This window comes from Haliotis asinina, chromosome 12 (genome assembly GCF_037392515.1).
Source record: "Haliotis asinina isolate JCU_RB_2024 chromosome 12, JCU_Hal_asi_v2, whole genome shotgun sequence".
In the NCBI taxonomy this organism is placed as follows: domain Eukaryota; kingdom Metazoa; phylum Mollusca; class Gastropoda; order Lepetellida; family Haliotidae; genus Haliotis; species Haliotis asinina.
The window spans coordinates 33,702,282-33,721,223 of NC_090291.1; the positions used below are offsets into that span (position 1 = coordinate 33,702,282).

General features: G+C 37.1%; 1 protein-coding gene across 1 annotated transcript in view; it reads right to left on the reverse strand.

Moving 5' to 3' along the window:
* The window catches only part of LOC137257987 (leucine-rich repeat and coiled-coil domain-containing protein 1-like), a 489,406-nt gene that overhangs the window by 7,855 nt on the left and 462,609 nt on the right, over nt 1-18,942 (reverse strand). Inside the window, exons 16-22 of the mRNA XM_067795512.1 lie at nt 17,304-17,388; nt 10,734-10,847; nt 7,337-7,408; nt 4,171-4,245; nt 2,011-2,110; nt 994-1,082; nt 636-710 (exon numbers count right to left, since the gene is read on the reverse strand). Coding sequence (XP_067651613.1) covers nt 636-710; nt 994-1,082; nt 2,011-2,110; nt 4,171-4,245; nt 7,337-7,408; nt 10,734-10,847; nt 17,304-17,388 — 610 coding nt within the window. The remainder of the gene's footprint in view (nt 1-635; nt 711-993; nt 1,083-2,010; nt 2,111-4,170; nt 4,246-7,336; nt 7,409-10,733; nt 10,848-17,303; nt 17,389-18,942) is intronic.

Consider the following 18,942-nt stretch of genomic DNA (forward strand, 5'->3'; position numbering starts at 1 on the left):
GCATAACTCTATGGTGTTTGCTTGAAATAAAGTTGAGGGTGCAAGAGTTGATTTAATGCATTGATTTAATGGCATTAATTCATTCCAGGTTTTAATTTCATTATGCAATGTTAATATGTAATTTTTTTCGGAATAAACTATAGCGTAGCTTTGCTGGGATCTGATAGTATTAATGACACAAATGCAATACTGACTTTTATTGGCATAATAGTGTGCCTTTAATTACTCTTATTTGTGTATTTCCAGAGACCATATAACAGATAACAGATAATCATATGGTCTCTGGTATTTCCTAAGATATTCATCCATGCAATATAAGCAGACTCATGATATTACAATGAAAGCAAGGGAATTCTACTTAATCAGTGCTGAAAAGGATTTGATCAATCTATTTTCAGTCAACATAACTTTACCAAGTTTCACTTTTCCAAGATTCGTCAGATAAGATTTCTAACAAACAGGCATCCTCTCACTGTCCCTTTTCTAGATTTGCCTCTCAAAAGGATAGAATTATTATACATCCCTAGCCTTCAGTATAGCCTTTGAGCAAGGCTACATCATGTGTTGATCTTCTGTCTGGTCTGCATGTTTCTGATGTAGCCGAGTGGGGAGACACTGATATCTGTAATTCTCACCTCTTTCAGTTTCCGAATGGTCTCTGTTTGATCATCAATGACCTTGGACTTGATTCTGAGACCGTCAGTCTCTCTCTGGAATAAAAACATAACAAAAAGATGATGTCCCATCTCTGACTTAATGCACTACTACTGGGAACACTGGTTATGAGTACTGTGTAAAGGTTTCGTTGATTACAGCCAGAAATGCTGCAGGTTTTATGTTTCAAACAATATATACTGAGGGAAACAAATAAGGGAATACCACTTCAAGGCAGTGTTTATTTATTCCTCAACACTATTCAAAGCTGATGATGAAAACTGGAAAATATAAAATGAACACTTGAATTTTCTTGAGGTTCCTTTACTTGTTTCTCACCTCAAGCTGTTTCTTGAGTGTGGCATTCTCCTGGTTAAGGATCTCAATCCTGGATTCCAGACGTCCTCGGTCCTGTGCCAAAGATGAACCTGAAACACACACATACCCAGCTGAAATAATATTCAGATGATACAAGGATTGTACTGTGTACTCTCGCCTTTGCCCATCACTTTGCATGGGTTTGATGATGGAGTTCGGTGGCAGTGAGTGAATGAGTTTAGTTTTATGCCACTTTTAGTTAGCAATATTCCAACAATATGAGGAGGAGGAGGAGGAGAAGGAGGAGGAGGAGAAGGAAAAAGAGGGGGATGAGCAGGGGTGAAGGAGGAGGAGGAGAAGGAAAAAGAGGGGGATGAGCAGGGGTGAAGGAGGAGGAGAAGGGGAAGGAGAAGGAGGGGGGATGAGCAGGGGTGAAGGAGGAGGATGAGGAGGAGGAGAGAAGAAGGAGGAGGAGGAGAAAGAGGGGGATGAGCAGGGGTGAAGGAGGAGGATGAGAAGGAGAAGGAGAAGGATAAGGGGGGATGAGCAGGGGTGAAGGAGGAGGATGAGGAGGAGGAGAGAAGAAGAAGGAGGAGGAGAAAGAGGGGGATGAGCAGGGGTGAGGGAGGAGGATGAGAAGGAGAAGGAGAAGGAGAAGGGGGGGTGAGCAGGGGTGAAGGAGGAGGATGAGGAGAAGGAGGATGAGGATGAGAATGAGGATGAGAAGGTGAAGAAGGAGGAGGAGTAGTGAAGGAGGAGAAGGAGGATGATGATGAGGATGAGGTGAAGAAGGAGGAGGAGTAGTGAAGGAGGAGGAGAAGGAGGATGAGGATGAGAATGAGGATGAGAAGGTGAAGAAGGAGGAGGAGTAGTGAAGGAGGATGAGGAGGATGAGAATGAGGATGAGAAGGTGAAGGAGGAGGAGTAGTGAAGGAGGAGGAGAAGGATGAGGAGGATGAGAAGGAGGAGGAAGTGACAAGAATCAAAGTTTTAAACTTCTTGATATATTATGCATCAAAGACTCTCTACATAGCTCACCTTGCTGAGCGAGTTCCTGCCCCCATAACTTCCTCTCTGCTTTCAAGCCTTCAATCACAGACTCCTGGGCATGGACCTCAGCAGAGAGACGAGCCTTCTCCTGGAACATACAGTCACTGTTCAAGTCCACTTTGAAAAGTATTCTGGCTATGGCAATATGATGAAAGATTTGAGTGACAAACATCATAGACGCATACCAGGTATGTGCTGACAAACCAGCAGATAGCAATGGAGAAATAGTGCAGTTAAACCCAAAATACTGGTGATAAATTGATGGACTGTAGTATTCAGCGCTGTGAACGTTTAGATAAAAATGTATTTCAGTTATATCAGGTTCAGGGTTAAAGAAATATTAGTGTAATGCTCCAGTAGGTCTTGGTCATGTTTGTTTGGGTGGTTACTGTTTTACACAGCTGTCAGCAATTTTCCAGCTACATGAAAGATGTCTGATCAATAAAAACCAATTCTGGGTAAGACAATCCAGTGATCACCATCATGAGCATCAATGCTCATATATAGTATTACACAAATAGTATATGATGACATGTGTCAACCAAGTCAGTGAGCCTGACCACCTGATCCCATTAGTTTGCTCCTGTGACAAGCATGGGTTACTGAAGATCAATTCTAACCCAGATCTTTGGTCTCTGAGACATGGGAAAACCTAACGGTGGTGGTGACAAATATAGTACAGTAATGTGTCCAGAGTGAAGCCCAGCTGCAGAGCATACACAGCTGGAAGTGTTTCTGTGGCAAAAATGTGCATAACAACAAGAGTTTTACTGATATCATCTTCTTGACACAATGCTTTGAAGAATATTCTTTGAGTCTATCACAATAAAAAAGTTACCCTCCATAAAATTCTTGCCTTTATGTGTATTACTTCTAAATGCAATTCAAAGACTTAAAAAATGTGTATATTTTGTGCATAATGTTTCAGTGATAGTAGCTTTAGGGCAAAGTGTCAACTTTCTCAATCCAGTATCAAACTATCAATGTGTAGAAGGTGACAAACAGGATCAGGAAGTCAGGCTGACTTGTCATCGTATCCTAACTGCATAGATTAATGCTCATGCTGTTGATCACTGGATGGCTGGTCAAGACTTGATTATTTGTAGACCGATGCCCATATAGCTGGATTATTGCCGAATGCAACATTAAACAAACCAAACAAATGTTAATGTCATGCTTGTTTCCAAAAAGCAGTTGCCATGAACAATAGAACCCAAAAAGACCTGAAGAACAAGAAACCATTCCCTGATACCCCTTTCATACATCCTGCTTCCACAAACTTACATTACAGACAGCAATATATAGCACCAGCCCTGGATTGTCAAGATAAATCACAAAATATACATAGCATAATTAAATTTGGTGCTGGTCTAATTAAAGGCAAAATAACAAGTAATTCTTTTTAGAATACAGGCTTTCAGATTGAATGTGATAACAATAATGAGTGTGAATTTGACTACTGGGATGGCTTTGATCTCCTCATTTAGAGTTAGCATTGACTTCAAAAACGATGATCAATTATTTTAAAGTTTATGTAAATGTTTGATTACATGTTTGATGTATCTGCAGGCTAATAACAGAACTGCAGACATTAAAGACCATCATACAATGCATCTCTTATTTCTAATCTGTATCATGATAAACAAACAATTGTACTAAGTCTGTATGTAAATCTTGAAAAAAATATCAAAATTACGGCATATTCCTTGCACTTTATTTCCTCATTAGCATGAGAAATAGGAAATATTTGCTGCCATGAAAGCTGATGGAAAAATTATGCATGGAATGCATTTTAGAAAAGACCAATTTCAAAGAGTAGTTGCTATTGGGTGTCCTCATTTGCACACTCTGCATCACTGATGCTGTCTATTACATAATGAAGATAAATTGACAAGCTCAATGCTGTCCTGTTACTCACTGATAACATCAGGGTTCCCCATGAGGTAACATTTTTTCTGCTATTTTGATACAATAAGTGAAAAAAGTGCATCAGACCATGGTCAATATGTCCTCTTCATGTAATTGATATGCCAAGTAAATAATCTATGAGACATAAATATTTCCTGTTAGGGGTTCAAAATTTAAATACTGCAGTGAAGCTTTTGCCCAGGTGTGATCTAACAGCTCCAAAAGGGAGACAACTCTTACCTTCTTGAGCAATTCAAGCTGCACCATTCTTTTCCTGGCTTCCTCCACATGGGCCTCTAGAGTCGTCACTCGTTCCTGAAATATTTGGACAACCGTTATGAGGAAATTAGTCTCTCTGACCACCACCAGATTCCCGTTCTCTTTTGATGTATCATGGCCATAACCTGAGCGTAATGGAGAACATGTCTCTTCCAAGTTTGCTGTTCGTCTGGATTTAATTATTTGGTTACACCCATTTATCAACTTTTTACGTCTGCAATACCTTATTATGAACAGATCAATGGGATCTTAAATATAATCAGTGTTGAAAAAACGAGCAAAATTGGAAAAGTTCATACTTACAAGTTAAACAACCGAAATGGCCATTTGATGAAGTGGATTTGACATGACTTAATCTTTGTGAACACTGCACATGCAGCAAGATATTCTGACAATGTATTTATGATTCATAAATAATATTGAATGTTTTTTTCATTTTTTTGTTTCTGAAAAATTAAACAAAGCTCAATCATCTGATTATGAATGGGAGACATTAGCTTCACTTGACTTCGAAGTGGTGGGGTAGCCTAGTGGTTAAAGCTGCCACCTGTCATACCAAAGACACGGGTTCAATTACCCAAATGGATAGAAAGTACCTTTTTGGTGTCCACCACCTTAATATTGCTGGAATATTGCTAAAACCATCATTATACTAAACTTATTCACTCACACACTTCACTTGAATGAGATTTACACTGATCTTAGCAATACTCCAAGAATATCTTGGCGAGAACACGAGAAACAGGCTCCATGCATTGAACCCATGTGGGTAATAAACCCGGTTTTCAGTCTGACCAGTGAACACTTTAACCACTAGGCTACCCACCACCCACCTAGCATGGTGAGATTAACACCAGACTGGACAAGATTTACATCTGACAGGACAAGATTTACACTAATTGACCACTGGCGAGACGATCCTCCCACACAAGGTAGTGAATAAGGGAGTGATTGGGTACGTTGCCTTTATAACAGACCAAGGATTCAAAAATATTTTGAAAAGCCACTTGCCACTGGATAAGTGACTCCAAGAAAGTAACTAATTTTCCACTAGGTCCACTAGCCTGATTTTATGACACAATGCGTGATGTTAATGTTTACTGGACTGTTTATCGAAGAGTGATAATTTCACTCTCTACTAGCTCTACTTTATTATCATTGTAAACTTTAATAGCTTCATTATGAGCAGATATGAAATGAAATCCAAGATTATGTGCATGTTTGAAACCAAAAGTATAAATTATCTACTCCATGGACAAGTAAGATACCATTATTTGACTGCCTGAATTGAACACTGACTTGTCCTGGGATTTTTAAACTCTTGCAGACATATTGTCCAAAGATAATTTCAAGCATACGAGAGTGCTTGATGAAGTCAACAATATTTATCAAAAGTATGAAAAAATTATCTTTTTTAATAGAAAATTTAATTATGAAGTTTAACTTTTTTCACAGACTGGTAATTTTGTATAGGCTTAGGCTGGGGGAAAGGTAGTAAAAAATTTATGTAGGGGTTTAGAAAATGTTGCATGAAAATTAGGAAGGGGGGTTGGCTCTCTTTTTCCTAAGATGAATTCCTCCATCCATATAATACATTCTTCCTTTAATATATCCTAAATTCAGATAATCCTCATACTTTAAAACAATACATATGATAAATTTCATAAGATTTCAAAAACAAATTTACAAACCACAAATTATTTTAAAGAAACAGAACTTCTCCTAAGGATTCATCCACTGGTTTAATGGCTCCTAAAAACGACTGTTTAAGGACACTGATGCCAACACTTACAAAAACAATAAACCAGCTGCAACATATCACAACAGTCATGTAAGTGAAAGGTTCTGATAATAATTCATATTTTTAAATCCAAAGGATATCTGTCAGATGGAAAAACTGACTTTCCTATTTTTCAAACATCATAACACACTGTGCATTAACCTGATAAAGAGCAAGACTCAGCTCTGATACTTTGTATGAAGGATAGGAAGAAGTTGCTCTCTATAAAAACATGACGTGTTTCTATTTGTTCTACTTCTAATGCCTCTTAAAAACTGCTGATGTTAATCGTGGATACTGTTTGAGACATGCGTTGTCACGTTGTATAACGTTCTCATCAGTATGCCCCTGCAAGACCAGCATCAGACAAGAAATGTGAATGTATGATTAAACAAAAGTCGACAGCTTCACTGACTGATGTGGAATCATAACATGATCCCAAATGCCTTGATCATTGCCTGGCGTGACTTAGAGTGGACAGATTTAGCTTTGAAAGCATCACACCTACAGAGTCACCCATAATGGATTTTTGGAGTGTTGTGTGTGTGGGAGTGAATTGTGTTTTGTGGGAATGAGTTATTGTATGAGTGTAGTCTTTGTGTAAAATCTGTCATGTGTGTGTGAGTCAATTCTGCCATTTTTGAGCGAGTGAATTCTGACATGTTTGAGTGAGCAAGTGAGTGAATTCTGCCATGTTTGAGTGGGTAAGTAAGTGAATTCTGTCATGTTTGAGTGAGTGAATTCTGCCATGTTTGAGTAAGAGAGTGAGTGTATTCTGCCATGTTTGAGTAAGAGAGTGAGTGTATTCTGCCATGTTTGAGTGAGTGAGTGAATTCTGCCATGTTTGAATGAGTGAGTGAATTCTGCCATGTTTGAGTGAGAGAATTCTGCCACATTTGAGTAAGAGAGTGAGTGTATTCTGCCATGTTTGAGTAAGTGAGTGAGTGAATTCTGCCATGTTTGAGTGAGTGAGTAAATTCTGCCATGCTTGAGTAAGAGAGTGAGTGAGTGGGTGGTTGGGTGAGTGAGTGAATGTTTCATGAGAGATTGATCATTCCAAAATTTGGAAGATAATAAAAGTGTACGACCAATACATTATGTAGAACGAATGAGAAGGATTCTGTGTGAGAGTTTATGAGAGAAAGAGTTTAACAGTGAGGATATGTGGGTACGGCTGAGAGTATGACTGATAGATCTTAGATTTTATCAATAAGAGTATGTAAGGCAACCATTTAACTACCTCTCCCTGCTTCTTCACCAGTTACTGTGACTGTCTGGGCTAAGACGAGGTGCTGTAGAACCAAGCACTTATCTGGAAACACTACACTATCCTCTCACACAGCTTACCCTGAAGTCCACATTCTGTTCATGCTTGGACTTAGTCAGTTCAGATATTCTCCCTTTCTGTTCCTTGACCAGCTGTAAACAGAAATACACCAGCTTGCACACAAAAGTTATCATTTGTCAGACTTCTTCCAGCTTTAGCTTCTTCGAAGTTCATTAAAGGGTTAGTATGTAAACAAAAACCCAGCCATTAAGATCTGTCAATAAATTACATATGCTTACTACATTCATAACTGACCTGCGAAGATCCATTTTGAATTTGTCTTCAGCAAAACATGCTTGTCATTAGTGGAGACCAATGGTTCGGTTGATCAGAATCTCTGACTTGGTTGACTCATGTCATTATATAACAATTGTGTAGATTGATGCTCATGATATTGATCACTGGATCATTTGGCCCAGATTTTATTATTTACAAAGTGCCATCATACAGATGAAATAGTATTGCAGAGAGTAATGTTATGAAAAAAACATCAAAATACCACAGAAGGATAACGTATTGTCTAAAAGAACAATGACATATTAGGTTATCAGGACAAATTGCTAGTTTATGTACAACACATATGTTATTTTCAAACTGTCAATAAATCATGTATGGAAGAAATTAATCCTTGTGACCTAAATACCCTACTTTTATTGAATGTAACGCTTGAAAGGTGTGTACATCAAGACCAGCTGATGCCCCTTTTGACAAATTGACATTCATAATCGACAATATGGCAATTGGAGCACACCACTGAACATATTCTGTCATTGATGATAACTTCATTCAGTTTATTGATTTTGTTGGTAATTGATACCTGTTTTGGAACTTTTCAGAACTATTTTGTATCAGCAGTAAAAGATGGCTACAGTGTGTATGATCTTAGGATATTTATATGATAATAATAATGATGATAATAAATGCCTTTATGACATGCTAAACTCCATTCACTAGATGAATACTCACACTGATAACAAGAATGCTCTAAGTGCACAATCTGAGCCCATTTCCGGAAAGCAAGCGTACTTTAATATAGCCTTACGACTGTTGAAGCACTACAATTACTTTGTGAAACCGACACTTCATTCCAGCTTTGAAATTTAATTTGGAAGAGACAGTTTGTACAAGATTTTGACTCTCCATTCCAGCTTTGAAATTTATTTGGAAGAGACAGTTTGTACAATATTTTGACTCTCCATTTCAGCTTTGAAATTTTATTTGGAAGAGACAGTTTGTACGAGATTTTGATGATACATTTTTTATTTTGCTGGGCATGGTGGCTCCTTTCTGTTTGGACATAATGACTGTTGATGTGCAACAACAGTAAGCGTGTTGTTATCAGTAAAGGGACACAGCGTGCTGGCATCATAGGTGCAACAATTTGCTGTGCAGAGTTATGTCCCTTTAGTACACAAGAAACCTATGGTTGTGCTTTCAAATCAAATGTCATAAAACTCTGTTTCACAACTCTTCATGGTTAAGAGTAGTGTATTCAGGTTGAATGAAATAATCAAACATTGATTGCAGTGACCAAGTGACAAAGTAATCAATCATTTTTTTCTCAAAAGCAAACACAAACGACTTTGGAACACAGGTTTACATTAACAGTATTTTGTTGTTTTCGTCTGTGTCATTAAATTAACTACAAGCTTGTTCCAAGCGAAGACTGACTCCGGGTTGTTGTTTAAAGGTGCATGTTGGATGTGAACTTTATAAATGTATTTTGTACATTTGCAAATAGAACAAATCACAACCTGTTTTTTTTCTGTATTTTTTGTGCATGAAGAACCATAACTGAAAAACAACACTGACCAATTATTTTTTAAAGAACCAATCATGAATTATGAGTGAGTGAGTTGGGTTTTACACCACTTTTAGCAATATTTCTGCAATATCATGGCAGGGGACAGCAGAAAGGGGCTTCACACACTGTATCCCTGTTAATAGAACCTGAGTCTTGATGAGCGGACACTTTAACCACTAGGCTACCCCACCACCCCTCATCACTCAGATTTTAACAAATTCCCAACACTGGTTAAGGGCCCTGTGGGACTGTCATGAAGAGACAGATGGTCTGTTTCCCACAGAGTAACTTAGACAAAAATTACAATGTAGGTAACATATGTTTTATTTGGGGTTATGCTTTCTTAGTTATTTTTTAATTCTTACCTTGACAAAAGCTTTGATTTTGGCATTTTTAGTATTCTTATTTCATTCTAGAAGGACACATTTGAAAATAATGAAGTTTGAGTTTTTTCCTTTCTGATAAATTGGCAGTTATCTTCATCTGCATTGAAAAATTTCCAACTTTACTGACATTTACATAATCATTGCTCTGCTGAATATTCAACTTCAGTTACATTGCTGGAATATTGCTAACTCACTTCAATATTTGCATGTCATCTTTGACGTTTATAGGGAGTTAACTCCAACAGGTAATCTTCTACTTCAAGTAGAAATATGCTTGCGGACGAATGGTAAAGATTTGGTTGGTTGGTTGGTTAATAACCAATATTAACCCTTCATGGCAACTGTCTGTAAATAAACAAGTCTGGATCTAACAATCCAGTGATCAAAATCATGAGCATTGATCTACACATCTGGGATACAATGATGTGTCAACCAAGTCAGTGAGTCTCACCACCTGATCCTGACTGTCACTTATTACGAGTGTTATAGTGTCTAATTCAGGAAAACCATCATGCAAATATTTCTAAAACCCTAAAACTATGTAGTCACGCCATATGAGACTTATTTGTTATTATTTAATCTGCATTTTTAATCTTTATCACTACCGCCATGTACACTTTCTTGTCAGTCACCCTGTTCTTTTTTGTCACTTCCAATAATTACAGTACATGTATATGACATTTATGGCCTTTATTGGTCATCCCCCTTAGCTGTGTCTCTCATTGCATCAACTATGCAAGGAAGTGCTGATGTTTCTCTGTTTATTGTTGAGTCTTTGCCTGTCCATTGTTGTCAAAAACTGTTACATATGTGCTCACATCTATATTGAAAACAGGGAGACCGGTATTCCAACTGGGACTACCAAAAGCAGGATAATTCCACTTGTAGGAAACATCCTGAGGTTGAGCTGGAAGTAAGTTCACCTCATTGTTTGTCATGTCTTGTGTAAGCAACTAAAGAAGAAGAATATTCGAGAATGTATTATAATCTTAATTATGAGCTGATTCCCTAGTCAATGCACCATACACCGTACCTACGTGATGACACAAGCATGGGTTACTGAAGATCAATTCATCTGGTAACACTGCAGCAATATCACAAGGACAAATGGGAAGAAACATGGCTAAATATGTCATATTGAGTCACATTTGAAACAAGATGTCCAAACTGGATCTCAGAGCAAAATTGAGATATACAATTCTGTCGAAACCACACTGACTGTCTTACCGCTGTTAGTTCACTGATCATTGCTGACGACTTTTCATCCTTTTTCTGTGCTGTCAATATAAGCTGACGGTTATCTTCATTTTCCCGCCTTGTTTTTTCAAACGCCGTCTGGAGCTGTCAAAATGTAAAAAAAAAAAAACCCAGAGGATTAAATTTTTCACCAATTTGAGTTCTGACAGTTATGATCATATTGATTGCCTGTTGATGTCCATGCTTTTACTAAAAAAAACCCAAATCAGCATGAAGTAATGACGTCTTCATTTATGCAAACTATGTCAAACACTCTTGAAAATAACTGATCGAAAAAAAGTTAAACAAAATATGGCCATAACAAACTACAATTTCTACTTACGATCACTAATCAGACACACTATCTATATTTGTTAATGCTGAAAATATCACTACTCCTTCAGATTACAAGCTTGCAAACATTTCTCGATGACTTTGATCAGATAGGGTCAGTCAGAAGAGTTGACCTAATTTTCATTTTCCCAAAGAGATGAGACATGTTTTCTAACTTCAAAGCATACTTATGTTGAACATTACAGCTGTAAGGAAATAGTGGCACACCAAAACATTGGACAAAAATCTGACACAAGCCAAATCTGTCACTGTTTTGTGGACAAGAAAGTGTTGTGGAGTTAAGAAGGGCATTTCATTGATCCTTGTTACATTCGTCTGGAAAACATCCATCAATGGATAAAGAAGGGATTAAGTGAAAATGAATTGGGACTGGTTAATCCCATGTCAGAGTTCTTTATTTGGGCAAGCCCTTACAATTAATTGGATGATGGGATCAGACAGCACAATCTCAAAGTTGGTGCTTGAGACAAAGGTATTAATAAACATAGGTTTACCTGAGTATGCAGTCAATTAAATTTATTGAAAGAAAGAATTCTTGTCTGGGATTGACACAGCTGGAGGTGGTGTGAGTCTGTATCTATCTACTGGTGAATTTTATTCCTTAGTTACTCAGTTTTCCACAAATCTAATCAACTTTCAACACTTATTCATCTTTCAAATATTTGTTCAATTCATTCATTAATTTAGTTAAATTTCTTTCAACTTTTTTTATGCCTTTAACATTTGCTAAATTTCATTAATTTATTCAGCTTTCCTTAATTCACTCATGAATTCAATTTTCATTACCTCGTTCAGATTTCATAAACATGTGCAACTTTCATTAATCCATTAAACTTTCAGTCAACTTTCATTGATTCCTTTATTTGTTCAATTTTCATCCATTCAATTTTTCATCTTTCATTCATCTCTTCATTCATTCAACTTTCCTTTGTTCACTCACTCATAACATGGGAAGCCATCTCTAACCAGCTAATTACATACAACCTGATGAATCACAAATACATTTCTTCATCACATTCTAACAAATGTCGACATTTAACTGAACACCTTAGTGAACAGCTGCAGCCATTGTCATCACATGGAGTCTGGCCAAGGGAGATAATGTTAGTGTTTTGGCGGGGCAAATTAGCTCCCAGAGGGCACCCTACTCTGTCTTTGATATAGGTACAACTCATTACAAGGACCACATGTTCTTCAGGGGTGTGACAGGCCAAACAGTGATACTGCCAGCCAACAAAGGCCACTTTGGTTCAGTTTATCTTGTGGTTCTTTGAAGGAATTTACCACTTGCTGTCATGTAAAGGTTGTCAGTATTGTGATCACAGAAACTCCCAGCTGCCTCAATGGCATAAAGGTCATTGTTCTGTATCTGCAATAGGTTTTGATGCTCACCGTAGTGACTATTTTTGTGATGAGTCTTGTCAACATGAGCTCTACCTGTGAGTTAATGAGTGAATGAATGCGTTCCTCTGTGTGTGCCGCTCAGTAACAACCCCAAGTTCAACTGATGGAATATTTTGCACAAATGAGGCTTCTGTTTGAAAGTGTATATGAGAATTGATAAATGAATCAGAGTACATGAGAGCATGGGTTAGAGTATAAATGAGAGTACATGAGTGCATTGGTCAGAGTATGAATGAGAGTACATGAGTGCATGGGTTAGAGTATGAATGTGAGTACATGAGTACACTGGTTAGAGTATGAGAGTACATGAGTGCATGAGTTAGAGTATGAATGAGAGCACATGAGTGCATGGATTAGAGTATGAATGTGAGTACATGAGTGCATGGGTTAGAGTATGAATGTGAGTACATGAGTGCATGGGTTAGAGTATGAATGAGAGTACATGAGTTAGAGTATGAATGTGAGTACATGAGTGCATGGGTTAGAGTATGAATGTGAGTACATGAGTGCATGGGTTAGAGTATGAATGTGAGTACATGAGTGCATGGGTTAGAGTATGAATGTGAGTACATGAATGCATGGGTGAGAGTATGAATGAGAGTATAAGCGTAAGACACTGCAACAACTGGAGGGAGAGAATGCCAGACAGAGTGATCGAGTTATTTTCCAGTAATATTGCAGTAAGGGCCACTTCAGACAGGATTCCATGTTTGGGTATAGAACAAGAGTCTGCAATGAGGTAAATGCAAACTAGAAAAGATCAGAGAACATTTATCAAACACTCTATGACTATAAAGTTTTGACGCAGACAAGTGAATTCAACTGAAGTACAAGAGCGAGTGAGTGAGCTGGGTTTTACACCACTTGTAACAATATTCCAGGGTACCCCAGAAATGGGATGTACACATTGTACCAATGTGGGGAATCGCTGAGCGGAAGGCTGAGCACAGGTTATTGGAGGGTTTGATGCCATGTTGTCTTAGGAAGTCCAGTGTTCCTCTGTCAGTGTGGGCACAATCATTGTCTTGATGGAAGATGTGATTTCTGTAGCATCCGAAACATGGTACAGCATGGGGTCTTTTCAGGTGGTCAGATTACAGCGAGCAGCTGTCACATCATTCCCCATCCAGGACCAAGATTATAGTGCAACAGGTTCAGGTTCAGACTGACTGCACCTCACACCAGATGCTTGGACCTTCACATGAGTCTCTTTCACCAATACGCTCATTTGAAAACAGGTCTTCACACCTTCACCATATTCTCTCTCTGGTATCAACTGTCGGTCTTTTCAATACTGGCGTTGTGCACGGTGAAAAACTCGGATATGAAATCAGCACTATCAGAGCATATCATCAAAAATCCCGGTCACACCATAAATTGGGAGGACACTGAGATTTTGGCCGTCAACGTCAATAACTGGCGAAAAAGGAAACTGCTGGATCCACCGCTCCAAACCGGAAATTAACAGAGATCAGGGTGTCTTCCTACCAAATGAGTGGTGCAAGATCATAGCCTTCAATGAACATGTATCTCCTTGTTTTCCACTATCACTGCACATGCCTTCATGTGTTTTTCCTAATATTGTTTACATAAGTGGCTTCTATCCCATAATGTGTTTTCATATCATTGTTTTCATAACTGGCTTCCAATCATCCAACTGTTAATCCTATCCTTCTAGTTGTATATACAGCCAGTATGTCAACACTTCAGTTAATCCTCTTGATCTCTGTACATCTCATCTGTAAATACTATCTCACTGGCTTCCTTTACACACTATATAATTTTTGCTCATTACCATACTATGTCATTCACCAGATGAAGGGGCAAGAAGTAGCCAAGGAATCTCGTGTTGTAAACATTAAAGAAGTTGTAAATCCATACTATTGGTTGTCATGAGTTATGGACTGACTTTCATTGGTTTCATTGGTGCATTTTAATTTCCACAAATGTTATATGGAACCTTTTGCCACATCCGCCTTTCTAGATGTGTTTGGTCGATATGCTTTTTCATCAGAAAACACTGATTTTGGTAATAACTACCAATCTTGATTGAAAACAAGTTAGCAAAACAATGCCATCATAACAAAAACACCATTTTGTGAGAACCAAATCTTGCAAGTGATGTTTCTTTTGTGGTTCAGTATATATAGCTCCTTAAAATAGTTGCCAGTTACACAAAATTCAAATATGGATGTTGATGACATTAACAAACTTAAGGGCATCCATTCATGAAAACAAATGCAATTGTTTTATTCCTTCTACACTTAGTCTGACATCTGCTGAATAGTTTAAAGGCATGTAAGGCAAAGTGGCTTTGGCAATAAACAGGAACCCCAAGGTGTCATCAAACAACACAACCTCAAATGAGCAGTCTTTTTATCACAGTGTGTGTTCTCTGCTGAATATTAATTGTGTTATTCTGTACTTACACCCTGTAAACACAAAGCATAACAAGTGATTAATAATTCAGCCTACTGAAGCATGCTGGGTAAATGGATCAGCCACTTCCCATGATTGCAGGATGTAGTTTGAATATTAACTTCAGTGAAATTACCATGTTTAATTATGTATTCTTCAAAAGCTGCACTGATGGTAATCACTAATATTGTGTAAGAAGGAAATGGCTTTTCAATAGCAAAATTGAAACTGCTATTCATTGCAGTCAAACTAGTTTTAAGTTCACAATTACTGATCACCCAAATTACTTTGAGAACATAGATACAATATCTTGGCACGAAATGGGTAATTTTTTAAGACTGTGAGCATAACTAGTCCTCATGTGTTACATTGCTGTTTAATGCAGCATTCCTGAACACTGTACACATTCACAGGTCATACATCCCATGTAGTCATACACATTCACAGGTCATATGTTCCATGTAGTCATACACATTCACAGGTCATACACATTCGCGGGTCATATGTTCCATGTAGTCATAAACATTCATAAGTCATACATTCCATGAGGTCATACACATTTACAGGTCATACATTCCATGTAGTCAAACATTCATAAGTCATACATTCCATGAGGCCATACGCATTCACAGGTCATACATTCCATGAAGTCATACACATTCACAAGTCATACATTCCATGTAGTCATACACATTTCACATCTATTGGTATTAAATACTCTCAGACAGTGTCTAGTAACAGAATAATAGAACACAAAATCAGTTTGGAACAAATTAATTATTAAAACTCATTAAAAACACCCAATCACAATTCTACAAGAATAAAATGCTCATCTTGGAATGGTACTGAAACTGTGTGATTCTAATATCTATTTCAATGGCCATTACAATGTAAAGACAGACAAATTTAGTCTAAGTAAACTTAGTCTCAGTATTATTTGTTACACTCCATGTCATCAGAGAGTATATAGAGCACATACAAAATCTGTTTTATGCAGACGTTTGTTTGTTGAGGGAGTGTCAGTGACTGGGGAATTTTGTAAGTCCTGCCAAACCCGTAACAGTAGCTGTTATCTGATTGATTAAATCCAATTGTCCGTCTTGCACATGATTGGACGCTCAGAGATGACCACATGTGACCTCCTACAAGGGTTTAGACTCAGTGTAGGAGTGCAACAAACGATACTGAGCCTACGTTGACCTAGACTGACACAGAATATGCTTAAAGCGAGACAATTATAATCCTTCTTTGGAACAAAATATTCTGACTAAAAATGTTTTATGATACTTGCAAATTTGATTAATCTAAACTGAATTTGGAACTGAATGAGGAGCAATTTCATGAATCTGATCCATAGCAGAGGCTTGGCTAATTTGACAGTAATGCATTGCTTTAAAGTGACACACTGGTACATGTGATATTTAAACTTTAACAGTATGATTTCAACATATTATCAAGCTAAATATTACAAATCATTTCACATTTAATCAGTTATTTTAAGTATATATATGCTGTTCAGAAGACAGAATTTTCATCTTCATTTTCAACAAATGAGTCAGACTTCTACAAATGATTTATTACGAGTACTGGAATTGCATATTGTAATATTATGAAATGCAATAAAGTTATCGTTTTCAGTTATCTGCCTCACAGAGAACCTATGAAATAGTTGAACTAAGTTCAGAATGACCTAGCATGTCCAGACTGCTTTAGCTTAAAGCGGACATACTTTTTACGCCATCTTAGTTATTTTAAAACTGACACAACCATGTTATCATCATTGTACAAGTCTTTTAATCAGCATATTGCAGTTTTCAATGGTCATTGCTAGTATGGGAGTCTATCTGTTTGAAATTGATGTAAAGTTTCCAAAATTGTTAATGCAGCAAGTAAAATTTCTCAATTTAAATTGCAAGATACTGGCACTATTTACAAGCAACAAATTGAATGGAAATCACCTAAAACATCAGATGACAACACTTGTGTCCGGTTTCTTGAATTTGAACCACTTTTTTCTGGCTGACAAAAGTCAGAACAGGGCTTGAAATTCTCTCATTATCAACTGTTTCAAACTGCCATCTTAATATATATTTAGTGCTCATGTTCATTAGAATAATTTTAATAAATCTTAATACCCTAAATGAAGCAAGTCTAGGTTCCCTCAGGTTCTGAATCTCCCAAGTTTTTGGGGCTCCTTTTCAGTTTAAACAGGTTCATTTGTTACAATCAATATTGATATATATAGAGGGACTAAGTCTTTGTCTCAGGGTTATTGTGTACTAGCATCTCCACAGGATACACTTCAGTGTATAGGAGCTGGTAGTAGTACTCAGTGGACAAATACTACTGATTATTCACTGACCTGGAAGGTAATAATGAGCTTACCTCTGAGAACCTGTTGGCCTCTATCTGCAGTGCCAGCCTAAACTCATCTTCCAGCTCACTGTACTGCTTTGTCAACTCATCAATCCTGTAGCAGCATATATAACATGTCAGAAACCACACTGTCCTGTACATTACTGTAGTGCACAAGTGGAATACAAGCAGAATACAAGTGGAATACAAGTGGAACACAAGTAGTATGTAAGTGGAATACAATTAGAATACAAGAAGATATCAAGTGCAATACAAGTTAAATACAAGTATAATACACGTGGAGTACAATTAAAATGCAAATGTAATACAATTATTATACAAGTGGCATACAATTAGAAAGAAAGTAGAATGCCAGTAGCATGCCAGCAAAACAAAAGTGAAATACAATTAGAATACAAGTGGAACACTAGTACAATACAAGAGGACTACACTTAGAGCACAAGTTGAATACAATTAGGATACAATTGAGATACAAGTAGAATGCAAGTAGAATGCAGGTGGAATATAGGTTCAATACAAGTTAAATACAATTAGAATACAAGTGGAATACAAGTAGAATAGTGGTGGAATGCTATTAGAATCCAAGTGGAATACAAGTGAAAGCATGCAGAATGCAAGTGGAATAAATTAGGATACACGTAAAATACAAGTATAATACAAGTTGAATACAAGAAGAGTACAGCTATAATACAAGTTGAATGCAAGCAGAGTACAAGTTGAATACAAGTAGGATGAGTGGAATACAAGCAGAATAAAACTTGTATACAAGAGAAATTCAGGTTGAGTTCAAGTAGAGTAAAAAATAGATACAGGTGGAATACAAGTAGAAAACAATTGGAGCACAAGTAGAGTATAATGCACAATAACAGTGGGTTATAAGTAACATACAAGGGACATATTAAGTAAAATACAGGTAGATTCACAAGCACAAAAACGAAATAGAGGTAGAACATACATGGAACATAAGAATGATACAAGGGGAATAGAAGAATAGAATAAGTAGACCACAAGTAAATTATAAGCAGAATTAAAGTTGAATAAAAATGGAGCCAAATTTTTATGTTGAAATACTAATATATATGTGGAGCTGAAGAAGACTGGAATATCAAGGGGTCATAAGGGAAATAAATGAAGAATGTATGTTAAATATTAAGAAGGATATAAGTTGAACAAAAGTGGAATACACACAAGTATGGCACATGATGGGCACAAGTAAGTGAATATGAATGGGATTCCATGAGAATACAAGTGAAATACAAGCAAAATACAAATGTAATACAATTAGAATACAAGCAGAATCAGAATTTCACATAAACTTAAATCACTGGGGTCAGTATGACCCATAGTAAATATTATGGGGAGTCATCAAAACCTTTTGTTTTACATGTGAAAAATGATTTAACTCTTGTTGTGTGACATATGACTTCTCTTCTTGTACGATAGATCTTAAACAATGGAATAAGATAGATCTTAAACAATGGAATCATTACATGTGTGACATAACAAAATAAGTAAAAACATCAGTGAAAGTTTTCATTCATTTATTTGCACTGAAGGCTGTTAGACACAAGGAATGTCAACCACCTCTTGCACATGGTCAACTTGTGGGTTTGGGCTTATGTTGTTTTCCTTGGGCTTATGGACAGAA